Genomic DNA, 17,567 nt, shown 5'->3' with positions numbered 1-17,567 from the left:
TTTCCTAACTTGCAAAATAAGAAAGAAATAAAAAAGAAAAGGATATTATTACAACCCAGTATGGGTATTTTAAAAATGAAATAAAAATATAAGGAACTCAACAGCAATAACATCAATCATTTAGTAAGCTTTTAGTAAATACTAGTGTGTCTAATTTTCATTTATTTATTTATTTATTATTTTTTATTTTTTGAGATAGAGTTTCGCTCTTGTAGCCCAGGCTGGAATGCAGTGGCGTGATCCTGACTCATTGCAACCTCCACCTCCTGGGTTCAAGCGATTCTCCTGCCTCAGCCTCCTGAGTAGCTGGGATTACAGACTTATGCCACCATACCTGGCTAATTTTTGTATTTTTAGTACAGACGGGGTTTCATCATATTGGCCAGGCTGGTCTCGAACTCCTGAGCTCAGGTGATCCACCTGCCTTGGCCTCCCAAAGTTCTGGGATTATAGGCATGAGCCACTGTGCCCGGCCGTCTAATTTTCTTTATAATGAAGGACATACATAGGCTAAAATAGTAGGATCTAACCCTTTAGAACAAAGACAGATAATCTTACCTCTGAACAAAATACTGAAAGAATCATTTTGCTCTCTTGAAATATTAATTATTTACTGATGATTAATATTTTCTTAAAAGCTTCTTTTAAAACTTTTATTTTTGGTTCAGGGTTGTATGCAAAGGTTTGTTACATATGTAAACTCATGTCATGGGGGTTTGTTGTACAAAAGCCTTTTATAAATTAAATGATAATATGAATTATCTTTTGTAGCTAAAATTAGACTTAGACATTGTTTGCACATGTAATATCTAACTCAGTTATTTTACATATGGAGTAAATAGAGTAGGTATCACTTTATAGATGAAGAAATTAAATATTAGAGATGGCCAAAATCATAAAGCTTATTTAATATAATGTTACCAACTATGAATAAGTTATAAATTTATAAACACCTTTAGGATAAAAAGGGCTTTAAAATACATGTCACTTGATTTGAATATTACACAAATCTACTAAGATCAATATGGAATGTTTCATGCCTGTATTTGATAGAAAAAGAAACTAAACTAAACTACATAGAGGTTGCTGGTTGACCCCATTTCAAATTTAGAGAGCGGTAGAAGTTTGAGTAAAATTCAAGTATGACTCCACATCTGTTTCACTATTTCAAGCTGGCCCAAATTGTGAGTGACTTTATCATAATATAGTTAATAAAATAAAGGAAAAAAAAGTTTTTAAGTTTTGGAAGACTTGATTTAACATACAATACGGACGTAACATGAAATCAACATAAATAGAACATGAAAAGAATCAGAGTAAATTGCTTGCCTATGCCTTATATGCTTGTATAAAATTTTTGGTATCTTAAAATTGTATACAAAAAAAACTACACATTTATGTGGTGAAAACATACCTAAGCTGTGTCGAGGCCTCCGACCACGAATCCACCCCATCAAATAATTGTAAGTGCACGTCTACCTCAGAGAGGAATCTAAAGTCTTCAAAGCACAAAGGATTCCTGAATAAAATAAAATTGGGCATTTGTTTTTTGTTCTCTTTCCTGTGGTGAGATAAAATATTTTGAATAGAAAAGTAAAATGCAGAAACATTCCCCCTGTGCATGCCTCTAAGAAAAGAATAGAAATGACAATTCACATAAAGCCAGGCAAAAATAATTTTATACATTTCTCTTGGTTGTAAAATAATCGCCAATTACTTCAAAATGTCATAACAATATAATGAATATATTAATTCACCTACATTGAGATATTTAACACAAATATTTTACATTACTGATATTAGATAACAACACACACAGTTTTCTGTTTATAGTCATTTATTGCTTCTTGGCCTTTTAGCTAAGATCAAGTGTTTATAGTTGTTTATTTTATGTCAATAATTTAGTTTTCTTTCTGCCAGCTAAACTCAGGTAAGTTTTATGCACTTTTATTGCATGTCCTTTTCTAGTGCATTTTCATCCAACATGCCCGTATCATCATCATCAACAACAAATTCTCATCACCATCATCATTAACAAAACTAATCTCACATGTTTATTTAGTAACATCTTAGAAATGCACAGCAGAGCTTCCAGAAAAAAAACTATTTAATGCATAGTGTTTAGACTTTAAAAATAAAAGCTATTTCATATTTGATTATGATAGTTGGAAAGCACAGATATAACTTGTTTCACCTTGCATGTAAAGATGTGTATTAAAGGTAAGTGCCCCCTACAACATCAGAAAACTCAAAAATTTGAGAATTCAAATTGAAACTCAATTCTTCTAATCCTAAAGGTAAAGGTTCAATTTTTTCTAGTTTTGCTTAGAGACAAAGCTTCTTCTTATAGTAATATTACAACTTCTGATTCTTCAATAGGTATATCCTAATTCCCTATCATCAGATACAGTGATAGAATATACATCAGAAATGATAAGTATTCTCTATCCCTCAGGAGTTCTATTCAAGCATCTAAGAAACAATTAGAATTACCTTATAGTGTAAATATTTTTATTTTTTTGAGGTTGAAATATAGTTTCTCATATCTTGAATAATAAACGCACATACACATACACACACCTGTTCAGAGAGGGAAGATCTTGATTCTTGTGGATAAAAGTCTTCTATAAAACTAGAAAATTTAGATATGTTCTCAGTTCCTGATCTAGAATTGAAAGTGGAGATACTCAGTGAAATTCTATCTTTGAGAAAGGTATGACAAATGTTATAATCTCGCCTTCCTGTGGAAAAACATAAACCACAGTACTTCCGCCTTATCACTATAGAAATATTGTTAATCTGGTAAAAGAGGTAAGACCACCCATGGTTGGGTAAATGTTCAGTTGGTGCAAAAGTAATTTTAGTTTTGCCATTATTTTTAATAACATTTTAGGATTTGAAAATGATGATTTTAAATGATGCCATTTAATCCTAAATATTTTAGAGATTCAATTCAATTCCAGTTAATACCACAGGTTTTGTTGTGGGACTTACAAAGCAGAATTCTAAATGTACATTAAATTGCAAAATCAAGACTAGGAAAATCACTATTGAAGATGAAGAAAATGTGGGAGCCTTGTTTTATTAGATAGTAAGATCTATGTTCAAACCATATTAATAAAGGCAAAGTGGCATGTGGGACATAGATAGACAAATTGAGAAGGGAAAAAATACAGACAAGAAAAAGTCATGTTCATAGATTAAAAAATATAAGGTAACATTGCAGATAAAGTGGGAAATTAGCTTCTATTCAATAATTAGTCCTCGGTTACTATCACACTGGCCTTTAAGTTAAAAAAAATTAGTTCTGGGAATTGTTAAATTTTAATATAAAAACATGAAATTGCATCTCTGTCATATAGACATCGTGTGCAGAAGAATTAGAAACTTAAATATATACCCCAGTATACATAAAAATAAGTGAATATATGAATTGATGCCAATGAACAAGTATAGCTAAATATATATTTTATTTGTTTATTAATTTTAAATACTAACATAAGACATCATAAAAAGTAATATAAGATGAACACATTATACAATTTTAACAATAACCAAAGTTATTAATCTCAAAAACAACTTTCATGTGGTGATGTGTTAAAGTTGGACAATAAATTTATTCAACTTTTTTTTATTTAGCAAATACTATTTGCTACACACTTTTCTAGGTCTTGAGAATGTCAAAGTAAACAATCCAAAAGAAGGTTTTTGCCCACATGGAAATTACTTTTTTTTTTTTTTAAAGATGGAGTTTCGCTCTTGTCCAGGCTGGAGTGCAATGGGCGATCTCGGCTCACTGCAGCCTCCACCTCCTGGGTTCAAGCAATTCTCCTGTCTCAGCCTCCAGAGTAACTGGGATTACAGGCATGTGTCACCACACTTGGCTAATTTTTGTATTTCAAGTAGAGACGAGGTTTTGCCATGTTAGTCAGGCTGGTCTCGAACTCCTAACCTCAGGTGATCCTCCTGCCTTGGCCTCCCAAAGTGCTGAGATTACAGGCATGAGCCACCACACCCAGCTGGAAACTGCTTTTTAGTTTAGGTGATAGAAAATGAATAAGCACAAGACAAATTCAAAATTAAACAGGATAGGTAAATATAAAACAAGTTGAAGAAAATATATTATTTTCTGACATACCAAGATTCTTTTCAGCTAATCAGCATTTTCTATTAACTATTTTATATAGTAAAAATAGATCTATATAGAGGAAATTTGGGTTGATATTTTCTTACAACCACATTTTAAATATTTGGTTTTTGAAAGGAAACGAATAAATGTTTAAATGTTGGCTTTTTATGGGGAAAACCTGAATCACAGTTTCCTGAAGAGTTATTTTTATGTATGTAGTTTTCAATTGAATAGAGATTATTTGTCTCTTAAATACAGAATTGAGAAAAGGGGATAGGAATAGGATAAAAAAGAACATTTGTATATCCTACCTATTCCATTTAGTTCAAATGGCAATTTACAGCCAACAGGGAAGTCACAAGACATGCCTAAAAGAAGTTTTTTGAAATAAATCCCATGATAAAGCTAAGCACAGGGAGAGTTATATTGTCATATATAAAGAACCCTAAACCAACTGAGAGTGTGGAAAGGATCCTCAAAGAAGAAAATTCTAAAATGAGTCCTGTATGTTGAGTTAAAACAATTACTTAGATAAAGAAATAGTATGTTAAAACTCCAATTTCTTTCTCAATGTTGAACATACACTCACTTTGCTATAGTCATGATGGTAAACTTGTTGGGGGTTTGCTGGGCATTTGTACTGGTTTATGCTACGTGGAATTGCAAAAGGACATAGCATAGCTTTCAGAGATAATATTTTCTAATAAATGAAATAAAACCCACACAAATGAATTTATGCAGAAAGAATAATTTGACTATAAAAGTACCTGAACAAACTTCATATAGACATATTTATATAACTTTTAAAAACTATTGTTAGAAGAAAAGTTACAATATTTTGCAAACAGCCTGGGCTCAAGTTATTTGAGAACATCCATCACCACAATAAGCTATTTAATTACGTTCATTAGTTGAGAAGAGCCAATAATCAACTAGCCTTTTTGATCAGTAAGCTAACTTACACTGTGGTCTAGAAAATCCTTCTCTTCTGGTACACAGGAAAGACTTAACATGCAGTGCAAGTTTGTGGTGAGAAACAGAGCGCTTGGCAGGTTGCTTGCTTCAAGCTGTGACACTAAAACTGGATGTGGTCTGAGGTGTTTACTGGACACTTGCCCAAATATGAAAGCATAAAATGCGCGGTTATTGCCAAGCAAAAATTTTGTAATCTTGACCTTTTGGTAAATGTGTTTGAATTGACAAAAGACATGTCAAAAAGGACAAATGTTTAAAATTCACATGGACAATAAAGAAAATAAAAGGGAGTGGAAGAAACAGAGCTGAGTCTTTGGATATGCAGGGGCATCTATGGCCACACCACCGGTGTCGTCAGGACACGCATGAGCATATTGAAGCAGAAGTGAAATGATGACTAATGTAAAAGTAAAAAAGTCTGCAAACATTTTAAGATATATATATATATTTTTTCAGAACCTATTTTGCATTCAGCTAGGTGTTAAATACTGGGCTACGTACTGATGTATAATATCAACTGGTATATTGTAATCATATGAACTCAAGGCAGAGATTCCATAAATCTTGAATGTATACTTTGGGGAAAAACAGGTCATTATCTTGGCAACTAATTAATATTTTTTGGCACAGCTTCCTAAACCAGGAATGATTAAATGATTTTTTGGCCCCAACTCAGTTGAAACTTTGTATAATTCTAAAATTTAGCAATTCATTTGAAATATCTTTAGCAAATATTTGTGTTATATTAACTTAATCCATGCTAGGACACACCATATTTTTGTTTGTTTAATTGCAATCTATATAGTATAATGGAACAGAAAAGTGTTTTTTCCCACTCTGGTATTATCTTTATAATTGTGCATAAATAGCCACAAATAAACAGTACCTTTTAAAAATTGCTCTCAAGTAAGTTACACACATGATTTGCAGGTCAGATGACATCATATTTTTTATTAGCATCCTGGTTACTTTTCTCTGATTGCTTATTTGTTTGCCATTAAACCTTTCCTTTCCTGCTAGAGTGATAATCTCTACATTCCTAAATGGAATGATGCCTTTAATGACTTCTGCATCTTGGATTCAAATGGATTTTGTGTTTACTTCAGTGCTCCAAGTATCAAAGAAGTCTAGAATTTTGAAGATGTCTTAAATTGGTAACGTTACTTACCACAAGTGCCTAAAGACACGATCTAGGGATAAGACAGCATTTTTTTTTCCAAAGGAAAATGGCTCATTAATTGTAGATCTGAGTGAAAGCAAGGTGTCTCAAGTCACGTTTTTCCCCTCTTATGTACCTATTAGCAGGTGCTCAAATTTTAGCTGACTTATTTCTCCTTCCTTTATCCCCAGGAGCTTCATTTGTGTGCAGAGGCATAAAAAATGCAAGTGGTTAAAAGTCTACAACTCTTGCATTATATTTTGGAGAATATAAAAATCACTACTAAAATCTTACAATGCTCCTCTTGAGGTCTTAGCCAAGAGGCCCTGGTGTTTTTCTACACTGTAATAATGCTGTCTTCATTATTTGACATAGAAGTAACAGTACCAAAGCTTAACAAAAATAAGTAAAAAATAGGAAATTACCAATATTTTCATAATGTCATTCTATATTTATTTATTGGGCTTTTATCTATTATAGGGCAATCATATTGTTTGGCCGTGAATAAACAAAGTTCAATAAAGTATAAAGCATGATTCCTGTCATCTAGCTGTTCACACTCTATTTAAGGCATACAGAGAAGCATATGGTTTTAAATTAGTACGTAATTCACAGTGGTAGACACGGACTTTGGGTTTTTTAAAAGATAGTATTATCGATGACAATTTTCTAATAGGTCTCCAATATTAAATATGAGAAAATGGTGTTAGAGAAGGTGTCCTAGACTGGGTGATTTCAGGAGATTTAAAAAAAAAAATGTTAGAAATCAAGGTAATGTTGTTAAAACATAAAACATACCAAAGACAGAAATCTCAAAAATGTAGAAGAGAGACATTAAAATGAGTAACTAAAGCTATGTGCAGTCCAGTACTGTTGGTTTATTAAGTGGCGTTATGAAGAGCTGGAGATGAAAACAGAGCCTGGAGCAAGCTGGAACCACAAGAAAGGGTGTGAGCGAGAAGAAAGATTTATAATCTAAGCTATGTTGTTTGAGTAGTACCATGCAGTCAGTAAAAAGTCTTTGAGGGGTTTTAAGTAAGAGGTTAACAAGGCTAGGTTTCCATGCTTTAAGCAGACAATGTGACCTACTCAGAGGACAATGAATTTGATAATAATGGAGCTAGAAAAACAGGCACAAATTGTTAAGGGCTACATGCCATAGAAGCAAATGATGTTTTTACATGGAACTGTGATATTATCAAAGGAAACTATTTCTCAGTGAAAATACCAATCTATACCATAAAGCAGAACTAATTACTGACAGTGCTACACTAGAACAGATTTAGAATGTAATGTTGGTTTCATTCTCTGAGGAAGTGGGGTGTATCCAAATGGCTGTTGTATAGCAACGTTGTGGTTGCTGCATAGTAACCTTGTGTGCTTATTCACAATTTATCACCTCTTAGTTTCAAATCTATCCTTCACTACCCTGCTCTACCACAATGAAAACAGATCCCATAAATGTTCTCCCTTGCCAGCTTACATGATAAGTTTTGTCTATAAAAGGCACCGTGTAGACTGGAGGAGAAAGGATTTTTCTTCCTGGTTTTATGATACTTTCTCTCCTTTTGCTCCTATGGCTGTGGCTACCAGCTGCATGTTTGCGTGACATCCTGTGGTATCTACCCTCCAGCAAGTTTTTGTTAGCTGTCCGGATCCCTGTTGCATGCCTTCCACTATCTAGCTCCGGCACTCTGGAGTGAAGAATTCCTGCTGGCCAGTCACAGTGTGAGATCCATCCTCACCAATTTCAACTTGCTGGTGTCAGAACTGCCCTGTCCTGGGGCCACCCACAGTTGTGTTGAATTGCCATTTTAAACACCTTCAAAGACTGGAAGAAATTAATTCATCTGAATATGAGTGGAAATATTCATTTTATTCAGCACTTAGAATAGTTCTTGATAATATTATGATTTATAGTTTATACATGATGTATTTTAATGAATTGCAGGTGTTTAAGAAATAAATAATATAGCAGGGTGCAGTGGCTCACGCCTGTAATCCCGCACTCCTATAATCCCTCACACGTGTACTCTCAGCACTTTGGGAGGCCGAGGTGGACAGATTGCTTGTGGTAAGGAGTTTGAGATCAGCCTAGCCAACATGGCGAAACCCCATCTCTACGAAAAATTAGCCAGGCCTGGTGGCCAGTACCTGTAGTCCCAGTTACTTCGGAGGTGGAGGCCGAAGAATTGCTTGAGCAGGCTGAGATCGCAGTGAGCTGAGATCGCAGTGAGCCGAGATTGTGCCACCACACAGGTGACAGAGCGAGCCTCTGTCTCAAAGAAAGAAAGAGTATGTACCTGGATATATATTTTTAAAATAATGTAAAGATTTAAACATAATTCTAAGAACCTAATTGTATGGCTTTTGAAGAAACTAGAAGTATGTTCTTTACAGATGGCAGGAGTAACATTATATTAAACTTGTGTACGTGATAACACTTAAGTGTTTATAAACTTGTTTATAAGCTGGTGTTTACAAGTATGTTTTTATTTCCAAACAAAATTCAAAAGAAGTTTGTCTCTGTAAAAATTCACATGTACACAGTTCTTGTTCCTCTCTGAAGATATTGGAAACCTGAAATATGCAAAATAACGTATTGCTAATAATGGTAATATATAACAATATTTTTATGAATAGATGACTTATTTAGATTAAGTTATATATATAAATCTGAATATTTTCTATATAATTTGTCTATGGAAATAAATATTTACAGAATTGTTCACATATTGCTCTTTTCTTTCTAACATTATTCCTTCTAGGTATAAAATATAGAAGTTCTCAAGATTAGTGTTTGCCACTTGGCCACACCAGTCAATGATTATTGGTTTTGTAGGAGACTGCAATCCATAAAAAAATTACTGGCAGAGTTTGAGAATTTGTATGAGAAAACAAATTTTGTGAGATGCAAAATCAAAACTATTATACTAATTTAAATTTTGTAATAGCAAAGCTAATTCTTGTTACTTTTCAGTCTTTCAATTCACTAAGATAATGAGTGTTACACACTGCACAGATAAAAATGTATTGCCGTGACTGAATGAAGAGGACAAATTAATAAAATAATTCCAAGCTTCTGGAAATTGATCAAAGGCTAATAATCATTTGTGACTATTCATTCTTGGAAAAACTGCTAGAGATTCAAGGAAGAATGCAGCAAATTTGTAGTAAGTTTACCTAGTGTTGCTCCCATGCCTCCTGCCCACCACCACAACCTAGTACTGTGAGTAACAGTTGCAGTTTTTACAGCTTGGGGAAAGCAGGGAAAACCAACAGTGTTTTTGTCACAAGGACAGACTTGATTAGCGGTCAGAGGTTGGGGCATAGTGTAATAGACCACTGCTTTTCAACTCAAAGTGCTGAATTTTGCAGGAAATGAATGAGAAAACCCCATTTTTTTTTTCAGCCTGAGGTGCAGTCTCCTCTGGGGCAAGAACAGTGTCAGCCATAAATATAACAAAATCCTAAACATGAAAGTGCAATAGACCTCATGACATTAGCCCTCTACATATTCTTTAAATTGTTTTAAAATTGACACATTGTAATTGTACATATTTATGAGGTACAATTTGATGTTCAATACATATATATGTTATATTAAATAATAAAATCAGGGTATTTAGTCTATCTATCTGCCTCATGTATTTATCATTTCTTTGTGGTGAGAATATTTAAAAGCCTCTGTTCCAGCTAATTTGTAATATGCAATATCTTACTGTTAACCATCATCACCCTACTATGCAACAGAACAGAACTGATTCCTCCTGCCTAACTATAACTCTGTACCCATTGACCAAGCTCTCGCTCTGTCCCCCTCTTTTTCTCTCCTCTAGTCTCTGTTGACCACTGTTCTGGTGTTTTGCTGGTGATCCCTCTGCTTCTATAATATCAGCTCTTTTTTGCTTTAATTCTACATATGAGTGAGACTATGTGATATTTGTCTTTCTGTATCTGCCTTATTTCACTTAACACGATGCTCAGCAGGTTCATCCATGTTGTATAAACAGCAGGATTTTATTCTCGATTATTGAAAAAAATATGCATATGTGGAGAGGACACCAGGGTGATTCCAGTAAAAAGGAAAAGCCCAAAGAGACTTGAGAACTGATTGCAAATTTATGAACACTTCCTCCACCACACACACACACACACACACACACACACACACACACACACACACTAGCGCAGAGTGGAACCTCTACTAACTTAAGGTTTTTGAATAAATCTTTTAAAATAATATATTGGCTGACAGCCAAGCCATGCAATTCACAAGGGCAATCCCTAGGAAATGGGGCCAAAAACTAAAAATAAAAAAATAAGAATTTGAAACAAAAACATCAGTAAATGCATTTTAAAGGAGAAAGATTCTGCAATAAAATTGTATGCAAGTTACCTCCCAAAATTCTTTATAAACCCCCCAAATTTATTTGCATGATACTATATTATTAAAAAAATTTATTATAAGAAATTAGAAAACATGCAGAAACTGGAAAATGTCTTCCATACTTGGAGGAAAAGACAATCAGTCAATAAAATCTGACTTTTTCTGGGACAAGACAGTAGATTTATCAGAAAATAAAATTTAAAGTAACGATTATAAATGTACTTAAATTATACAGAAAAGTATGTTCAATCAATTAAATGAAAATATGATGGCAATGAGAAAACAAGTAGGAAATTTTGGCAGAGAAATGAAAAGCAAGAAATATGCCAAATTGTGAGTTGAGAAGTATCTTACTTGAAATTAAAAATTCACTAAATCGGCTAGAAAAAAAAAATGAGATTCAAAAGGAAGAATTCATCAACTTTGGTATAGATTAACGGAAAATATTCATCCCAGAGAAAAAGAGAATACAGAAAGATGTAGAAAAATAATATTAAGACAAAACTGACTTAAAAACTTTTCAAATTTGCTTTTTTAAAAATGTATACATCCAAGATGCTAAGTAAACTAACTATTTATAGAATCAGCATGTAGAAATCTCCATCTCAAAATATCATAATCAAATGACTGAAGAGGATTTTAAGACAAGGACTCTGATATAATCTTGTGGAACAGGTAGGATTGATTATGAGATGACTTGAGTCAGTGCGAAAATCAGAGAATGGTCAACGTATCCCCCACCACCAGGAGTATTTAGACCACATTACCTTCCACAGAGCCCACATTTGCCCTGAATACTGTTCTAGATTGGAAGAAGGCAACATCAACAAGGTAGAGGAATAGCATACCCCAGGCACTTGCTCTCCATAGAAACAACAACTTAATACATCCAGAAATAAATGTTGGCACATATGGACTACCGATTTTCAACAAGAGTGCCAAGACCATTCAGTGGGAAAAGGGCAGTATCTTCCAGAAATAGTGTTGAGAAAACTGGTTAGACATATGGAAAAGAGTGAAGTCAAACCTTTACATTACATCATCTACAAATATTAACTCATAATGTATTGAAGACTTAATGATAAGATTCAAAACTATAAAACTTCTAGAAGAAAACATGTAAGGAAATCTTCATGAAATTGGATTTAGCACTCATTTCTCGATATAACACCCAAATCCCAGGCAACAAAAGCAAAAAATAGGCAAATGGGATTACATCAAACTTAAAAATGTCTGCACAGCAAATGATAGAAGCAATAAAATCATGTATCTAATAAGGGATTAATATCCAGAATATATTAAGAACTTACGTAATCCAATGACAAAATCCAAATAACTCTATTTAAAAATGGACAAAGGATTCAAATAGATATTTCTCCAAAGAAGATATACAAATGTCCAACAAGCATATGAAAAGATGCTCAACATCACTATCATTAGGAAACATAAATCAAAACCACTGTTAAATATCACTTCATACCCATTAGCATGGCTGCTGTGAAAAAAGCAGAAAATAACAACTGTTGGTTAGGTTGTGAAGAAATTTGAGCCCTTGTGCACTGTTAATAAGAATGTAAAATGGTACAGTCACTATGAAAAACATTATGGAGGTTCCTCAAAAATTTAAAAACTAGTTGACATATGAACCAACAATCTTACTTCTGTAGAGCCAAAGGAGTTGAAATCAGGATCTTGAGCAGATATCTGCACTCCCATGTTCATTGCAACAGTTAAAACATAGAAGCAACATACATGCTCATTGATGAACTGGTGAATAAAGAAAATGTGGCATGTATACAAAATGGAATACAATTCTGCCATTAAAAAGAAGAAAACCCTATCGCAACAACATGGATGAACCTGAAGGACATTATGCTGAGTAAAATAATAGTAAATTCATAGAAGCAGGGAGTAGAAGGGTGGTTGTCAGGGGCTGGGAGAGGGAAAAACAGGGGAGTATTAGTCAAAGGGTACAAACTTTCAGTGATACAAGATGAACAAGGTCTAGAGATCTATTTTACTATACAGAATGTGTAGTTAACAATGTTTTATACTAAAGATTTGGCTAAGAGGGAAGATCTTATGTTAAGTGTTTGTATCACAAAAAACAATAATAAAGAAGATGGGAGGAAACTTTTAGATATGTTTATGACATAGATTATTGTGGTTTCATGGTTATATACTTATCTCTAATGTCATCAAGTTGTATGCATTAAATATGTACAGCTTTCTGTATGTCAATCATACCTCAATAAAGTTGTTTAAACATTTTTAAAAAGAATAATATATTTTATTTTAAAAAAGAAAGTCTTGTTGCATGCTGCAACATGCATAAATCTTAAGGACATTATGCTAAGTTAAATAAGCCAGGCACAAAAAAACAAATACTGCATGCTTTATTTATATGAGATCTCTAAAGTAGTCAAACTCATAGAAACAGAAAATAGAATGCTGATTGCTAGGGCCAAAAAGGGGAGTTGTCTAATGTGTGTAGAGTTTCAGTTTTGCAAAATGAACAAATTCTAGAAATCTGTTGTAAAATGTGAATATAGTTAACACTACTGACCTGACCACTTAAAAATGGTTGAGATATATGATATGGTTAAGATGTAATGTCTCAGATGTAACATACTGTATGAATTCAACTATATGACATTCTGGAAAAGTAACAACTATGGAGACAGTACAAAGATCAATGACTGCCATGTGTTTGAAGGAGGAAAGGATTAGTGGGCAGAGTACAGAAGATTTTCAGGGGAATGCAATTATTCTGTATGATCTATGATGATAGACATGTCACTATCATTATATATTTGGCCAAACCCATAAAGTGTACAACACTGAGTGAAACTTAACATAAACTATGGTCTTTGGGTAATAATGATGTTTCATTCGTAACAAATATACCACGCTGGTGGGGGACACTGATAATGGGAGAGGTAGTGCGTGAGTGAGGACCATGGGAAATCTCTGTAGCTTTCTCTCAATTTTCACAAGATGTGGAACTAGTAGATAAATAGATACCTAGATTAATCAAATAGACTAAGTGCAAAAATGTATCCACAAATATATGGAATGTAGAATAGTTCAAGAAAGATGTAAACGCATTCAGTGGAGAAAGTATAATCTTTGTAACAAACGTTTAAATACTTGGCTATCAATATGCACACACAAAATATTTTGATCTATACCTCATACCATATACAAAATAAGCTCAACTTCTGCACAGCAAAAGAAACTTTAAACTCCAATAAACAGAAAACCTACAGAATGGGAAAAATATTTGCAAACTATGCACCTGACAAAGGTCCAATATCCAGAATCTATGAGGAACTTAAACAATTAAATCCCATTAAAATAGGCAAAAGACATAACAGACAGACACTTCTCAAAAGAAGACATACAAACGGCCAACAAATATATGACAAAGTGCTCCACATCACTAATTATCAGAGAATTTTGCAAATCAAAGTCGAAATGAGATTCCATCTAACACCAGTCAGAAGGACTATTACTAAAATGTCAAAGACAACTGATGTTGGCAAGGCTTTGGAGAAAAGGGAACACTTACACACTGTTGGTATGAATGTAAATTAGTCCAGCCACGGAGGAAGGCCATTGGGAGATTTCTCAACGAACTTAGAACTATCATTTGATCAACCAGTCTTACTACTGTGTATATCCCCAAAAAGACACATGCACTTGCGTGTTCATCACAGCACTCTTCATAGTAGCAAAGACATGGAATCAACCTAAATGCCCATCAAGGATACATATACACCCTGAAAGACTAGGCGGTCATAAAATAAAGAACAAGATTATGTCATTTGCAGCAACATGGATGCAGCAGAGGGCCATTATTCTAAGCTAATTAACAAAGACACAGAAAACCAAATACTGCATGTTCTCACTTATAAGTGGAGCTAAATGATGAGAACACATGGGCACATAGAGGTAAATAACAGACACTGTGGCCTACCTGAGTGTAGAGGGTGGGGGAAGGAAGGGATCAGGAAAAGTAATTAATGGGTACTAGGGTTCATACCTGGGTGACAAAATAGTCTGTTCAACAAACCCCTGTGACACGTGCCTACCTATATAACAAAACTGCATATGTACTCCAGAGATTAATATAAAAGTTAAGAAAAAGAGAGTTCAAAAATTGGAAGTGTTTAGTTGAAATGAAATAATATTATATTCAGTAAACAAATTATATTTACACGTTTATACATAGAATTAAAAAATATAAATAATAATTACTTTAAAATTTAATAAATACATATGGAATGATTTTGATTTGTGACAAAGTGCTTGTATTTAAAAATAGTGGTTTGCTGTCTTTATGAGATACTCATAAAGATACTCCTTTATCATAAACATAAAAAATATGAAAATGAAAAATGGAAAAAATATACCATGCAACACAAACTGGTAGAAAACTACTTTAATATACTGTAATAAGATAAAGCAGAAATTGTTATTAGAAATGAAGAAGTATATTCATAGTGATATATTTATCTATACCATTAGTAATTTTAAAATAATGTGTATGTACCTAATAATACACATTTCATATAGAATTGAAAGAAATAAATGAGTAAATAATAAAATTAGGAGTTTAATCACTTCCCTTTCACATCTCATCACACAAACAGATACATCACTGACTCTATAGAGAGATTTAAACTAGACAATTAGCCAACACACCTGTGTACACACACACATTAAAAACTGTATACTAATTCGGAATACTAATTTTTTAAGCTACACTATATTTTCATAAGCCTATGCATTTTAATATAAAATTTAGAAGTTTGCTATAAGTACAGTAGCACTAGCCAAAGTTGGCCAGTGGACAGTTATAATATACCAATTCAAGTTTAATATTAACTAATTAGAAGTAAATAACATTAAACATACGTTTATTAGTCACACTAGCTACATTTACACAGAGATGAAGAACATTTCTAGCCTCACAGAAAATGTTCTAACTACAGTTTACTAACACAGAAGTCAATAATCAAAACTTTAGAAACTTTATATGGTTTTATATTCAGTAAATATAATTATAAGTAAAGGCCAAATAAATTATCACAATAAATGTTCACAATTTTTACATCAATTATAAGGAAAATAAAGCAAAAATTTTCTTGGGAAAAATGGATTGCCTTAAATGCATATATTACAACAAAATTGCAGATACTGAATTGACTGAATAAAAACAGAAATATGAAATTAACTGAAATTAAATAGAAGTAAAGTGGTAGGAATAAAACAACAAATAGTAAAAAAAATCATGACAAAGAGCAAAATTATAGTAGAGAGGGTCAATGGGGCTGAGGGTATTTTTATTGAAAGGACTTAATAAAATTGATAAAAGATTATTAAAGAATATGAGAAGGCACAAATATTTTTCTAGATGAAGGGAAAATCATTGTGATTTTCACAGGTATTAAACAGATAATGAAACCATATTATGAATACTTTTATATCCATATGAGATAGAAAATTCTTGAAAATGCAAGTTACCAAATTGCAATACAACAAACCTAAATCTTAGTAACCTCTATAAACATACACGTCGTAAATATGGATGAAATGTCTATATGTGCTGAAGCAATTGACTTGCCTACATAAACTTTCCTACAAAAACATTCTACAAACTCAGGTGGCATCACTAGTGAATAATTACATTTTAAAATAAAACAGTACCCTTACACAAAGTCTTCTAGGTTACAGAAAAAGAGAAATACCGATATATCCTTAAGAGCAAAGCCTCTCATGTACATAGCTATAAATAAAAACACAGTGTAATCTCCTGTGCATTAATAAACTTAAACAGGCAACACAGAATGACCAGTATGGTTTATTTCAGACTGGTTTAGCATTTGAGAGAAGCGAAATAGTTTACTTTATAAACATTATGCAGAGAAAACATAAATCATTCCAATTGATGCCAAAATAATAAAAATGTTACAACTGATAACAAAATCTATTAGAAAAACAGGAATATGATAAAACTGCTTCAATATGAGAAAGGTATAATAAAAACAAACAAACTTTGTAAAAATGGATGAAATGTTGCAATCTTTTTACCTAAAATAGGAAATGATACATATGATATACATATAACTTTTCTGTGGCTTCTATTCAACATTAAAAATAAAACCTTAGCTAGTCCAGATTCAACTCAATCTGTATCGAAATGCCACTGACATTCTTCACAGAAATAGTAAAAGCAATCCTCAAATTCATATGGAACCACAAAACACCCAGCATAGCCAAAGCAATTCTGAGCAAAATATCAAAGCTGGAGGTGTCACATTACCTGAATATACTGCAAAGCTATAGCAACCAAAACAACGTGGTACTGGTATTAAAACAGACATATAGACCAATGAATCCAGAAATAAATCCATGAGTTTACAGACAACTCACTTTTGACAAAGGTGCCAACTCACTTTTGACAAAGAAGAGAAAAAAAGATAGTCTCTTCAAAAATTAATGCTGGGAAAACTGCCTATTCATATGCAGAAGAATTAAATTAAACTCCTATCTCTCACCATATACAAAACCAAGCTAAAATGGATTAAAGACTTAGATATAAGATCTGAAACTATAAAACTGCTAGAAAAAAACATTGGAGAAATGCTTTAGACATTGGTCTGGGCAGAAAATTCTTGAGTAAGACCTCAAAAGCACAGGCAACAAACGCAAAAATGGACAAATAGGATTACATCAAGCTAAAACGCTTTGGCACAGCAAAGGAAACAATCAACAGAGTGAAAATACAGCCTACATAATGGGAGAAAATAATTTTAAGCTATTCTACCGACAAGAGATTAATAACCAGAATATATAATGAACACAAACAACTTAGTAACAAGAAACCAAATAACCAGATTAAAAAATGA

The 17,567-nt window shown here is 32.9% G+C and overlaps 1 protein-coding gene across 2 annotated transcripts in view; it reads right to left on the bottom strand.

Annotated features, from left to right (window-relative positions):
* Positions 1-2,736, bottom strand: part of LOC111528493 (NKG2-D type II integral membrane protein) — a 22,047-nt gene extending 19,311 nt beyond the window's left edge. For both annotated transcript variants that reach the window (XR_002727009.2, XM_023195237.2), the window contains exons 1-2: positions 2,581-2,736; positions 1,415-1,519 (exon numbers count right to left, since the gene is read on the bottom strand). Coding sequence is in view for 1 of the 2 variants with exons in the window: in XM_023195237.2 (XP_023051005.1) it covers positions 1,415-1,454 (40 nt within the window). In the remaining variant the exon portion in view is untranslated. The remainder of the gene's footprint in view (positions 1-1,414; positions 1,520-2,580) is intronic.
* Between the last annotated feature and the right edge of the window lie 14,831 nt (positions 2,737-17,567).

Source organism: Piliocolobus tephrosceles, chromosome 10, assembly GCF_002776525.5.
Source record: "Piliocolobus tephrosceles isolate RC106 chromosome 10, ASM277652v3, whole genome shotgun sequence".
Lineage (NCBI taxonomy): Eukaryota > Metazoa > Chordata > Mammalia > Primates > Cercopithecidae > Piliocolobus > Piliocolobus tephrosceles.
Note: the sequence above shows the minus strand (reverse complement) of the source record. Positions and strands in the feature narration are given on the sequence as shown.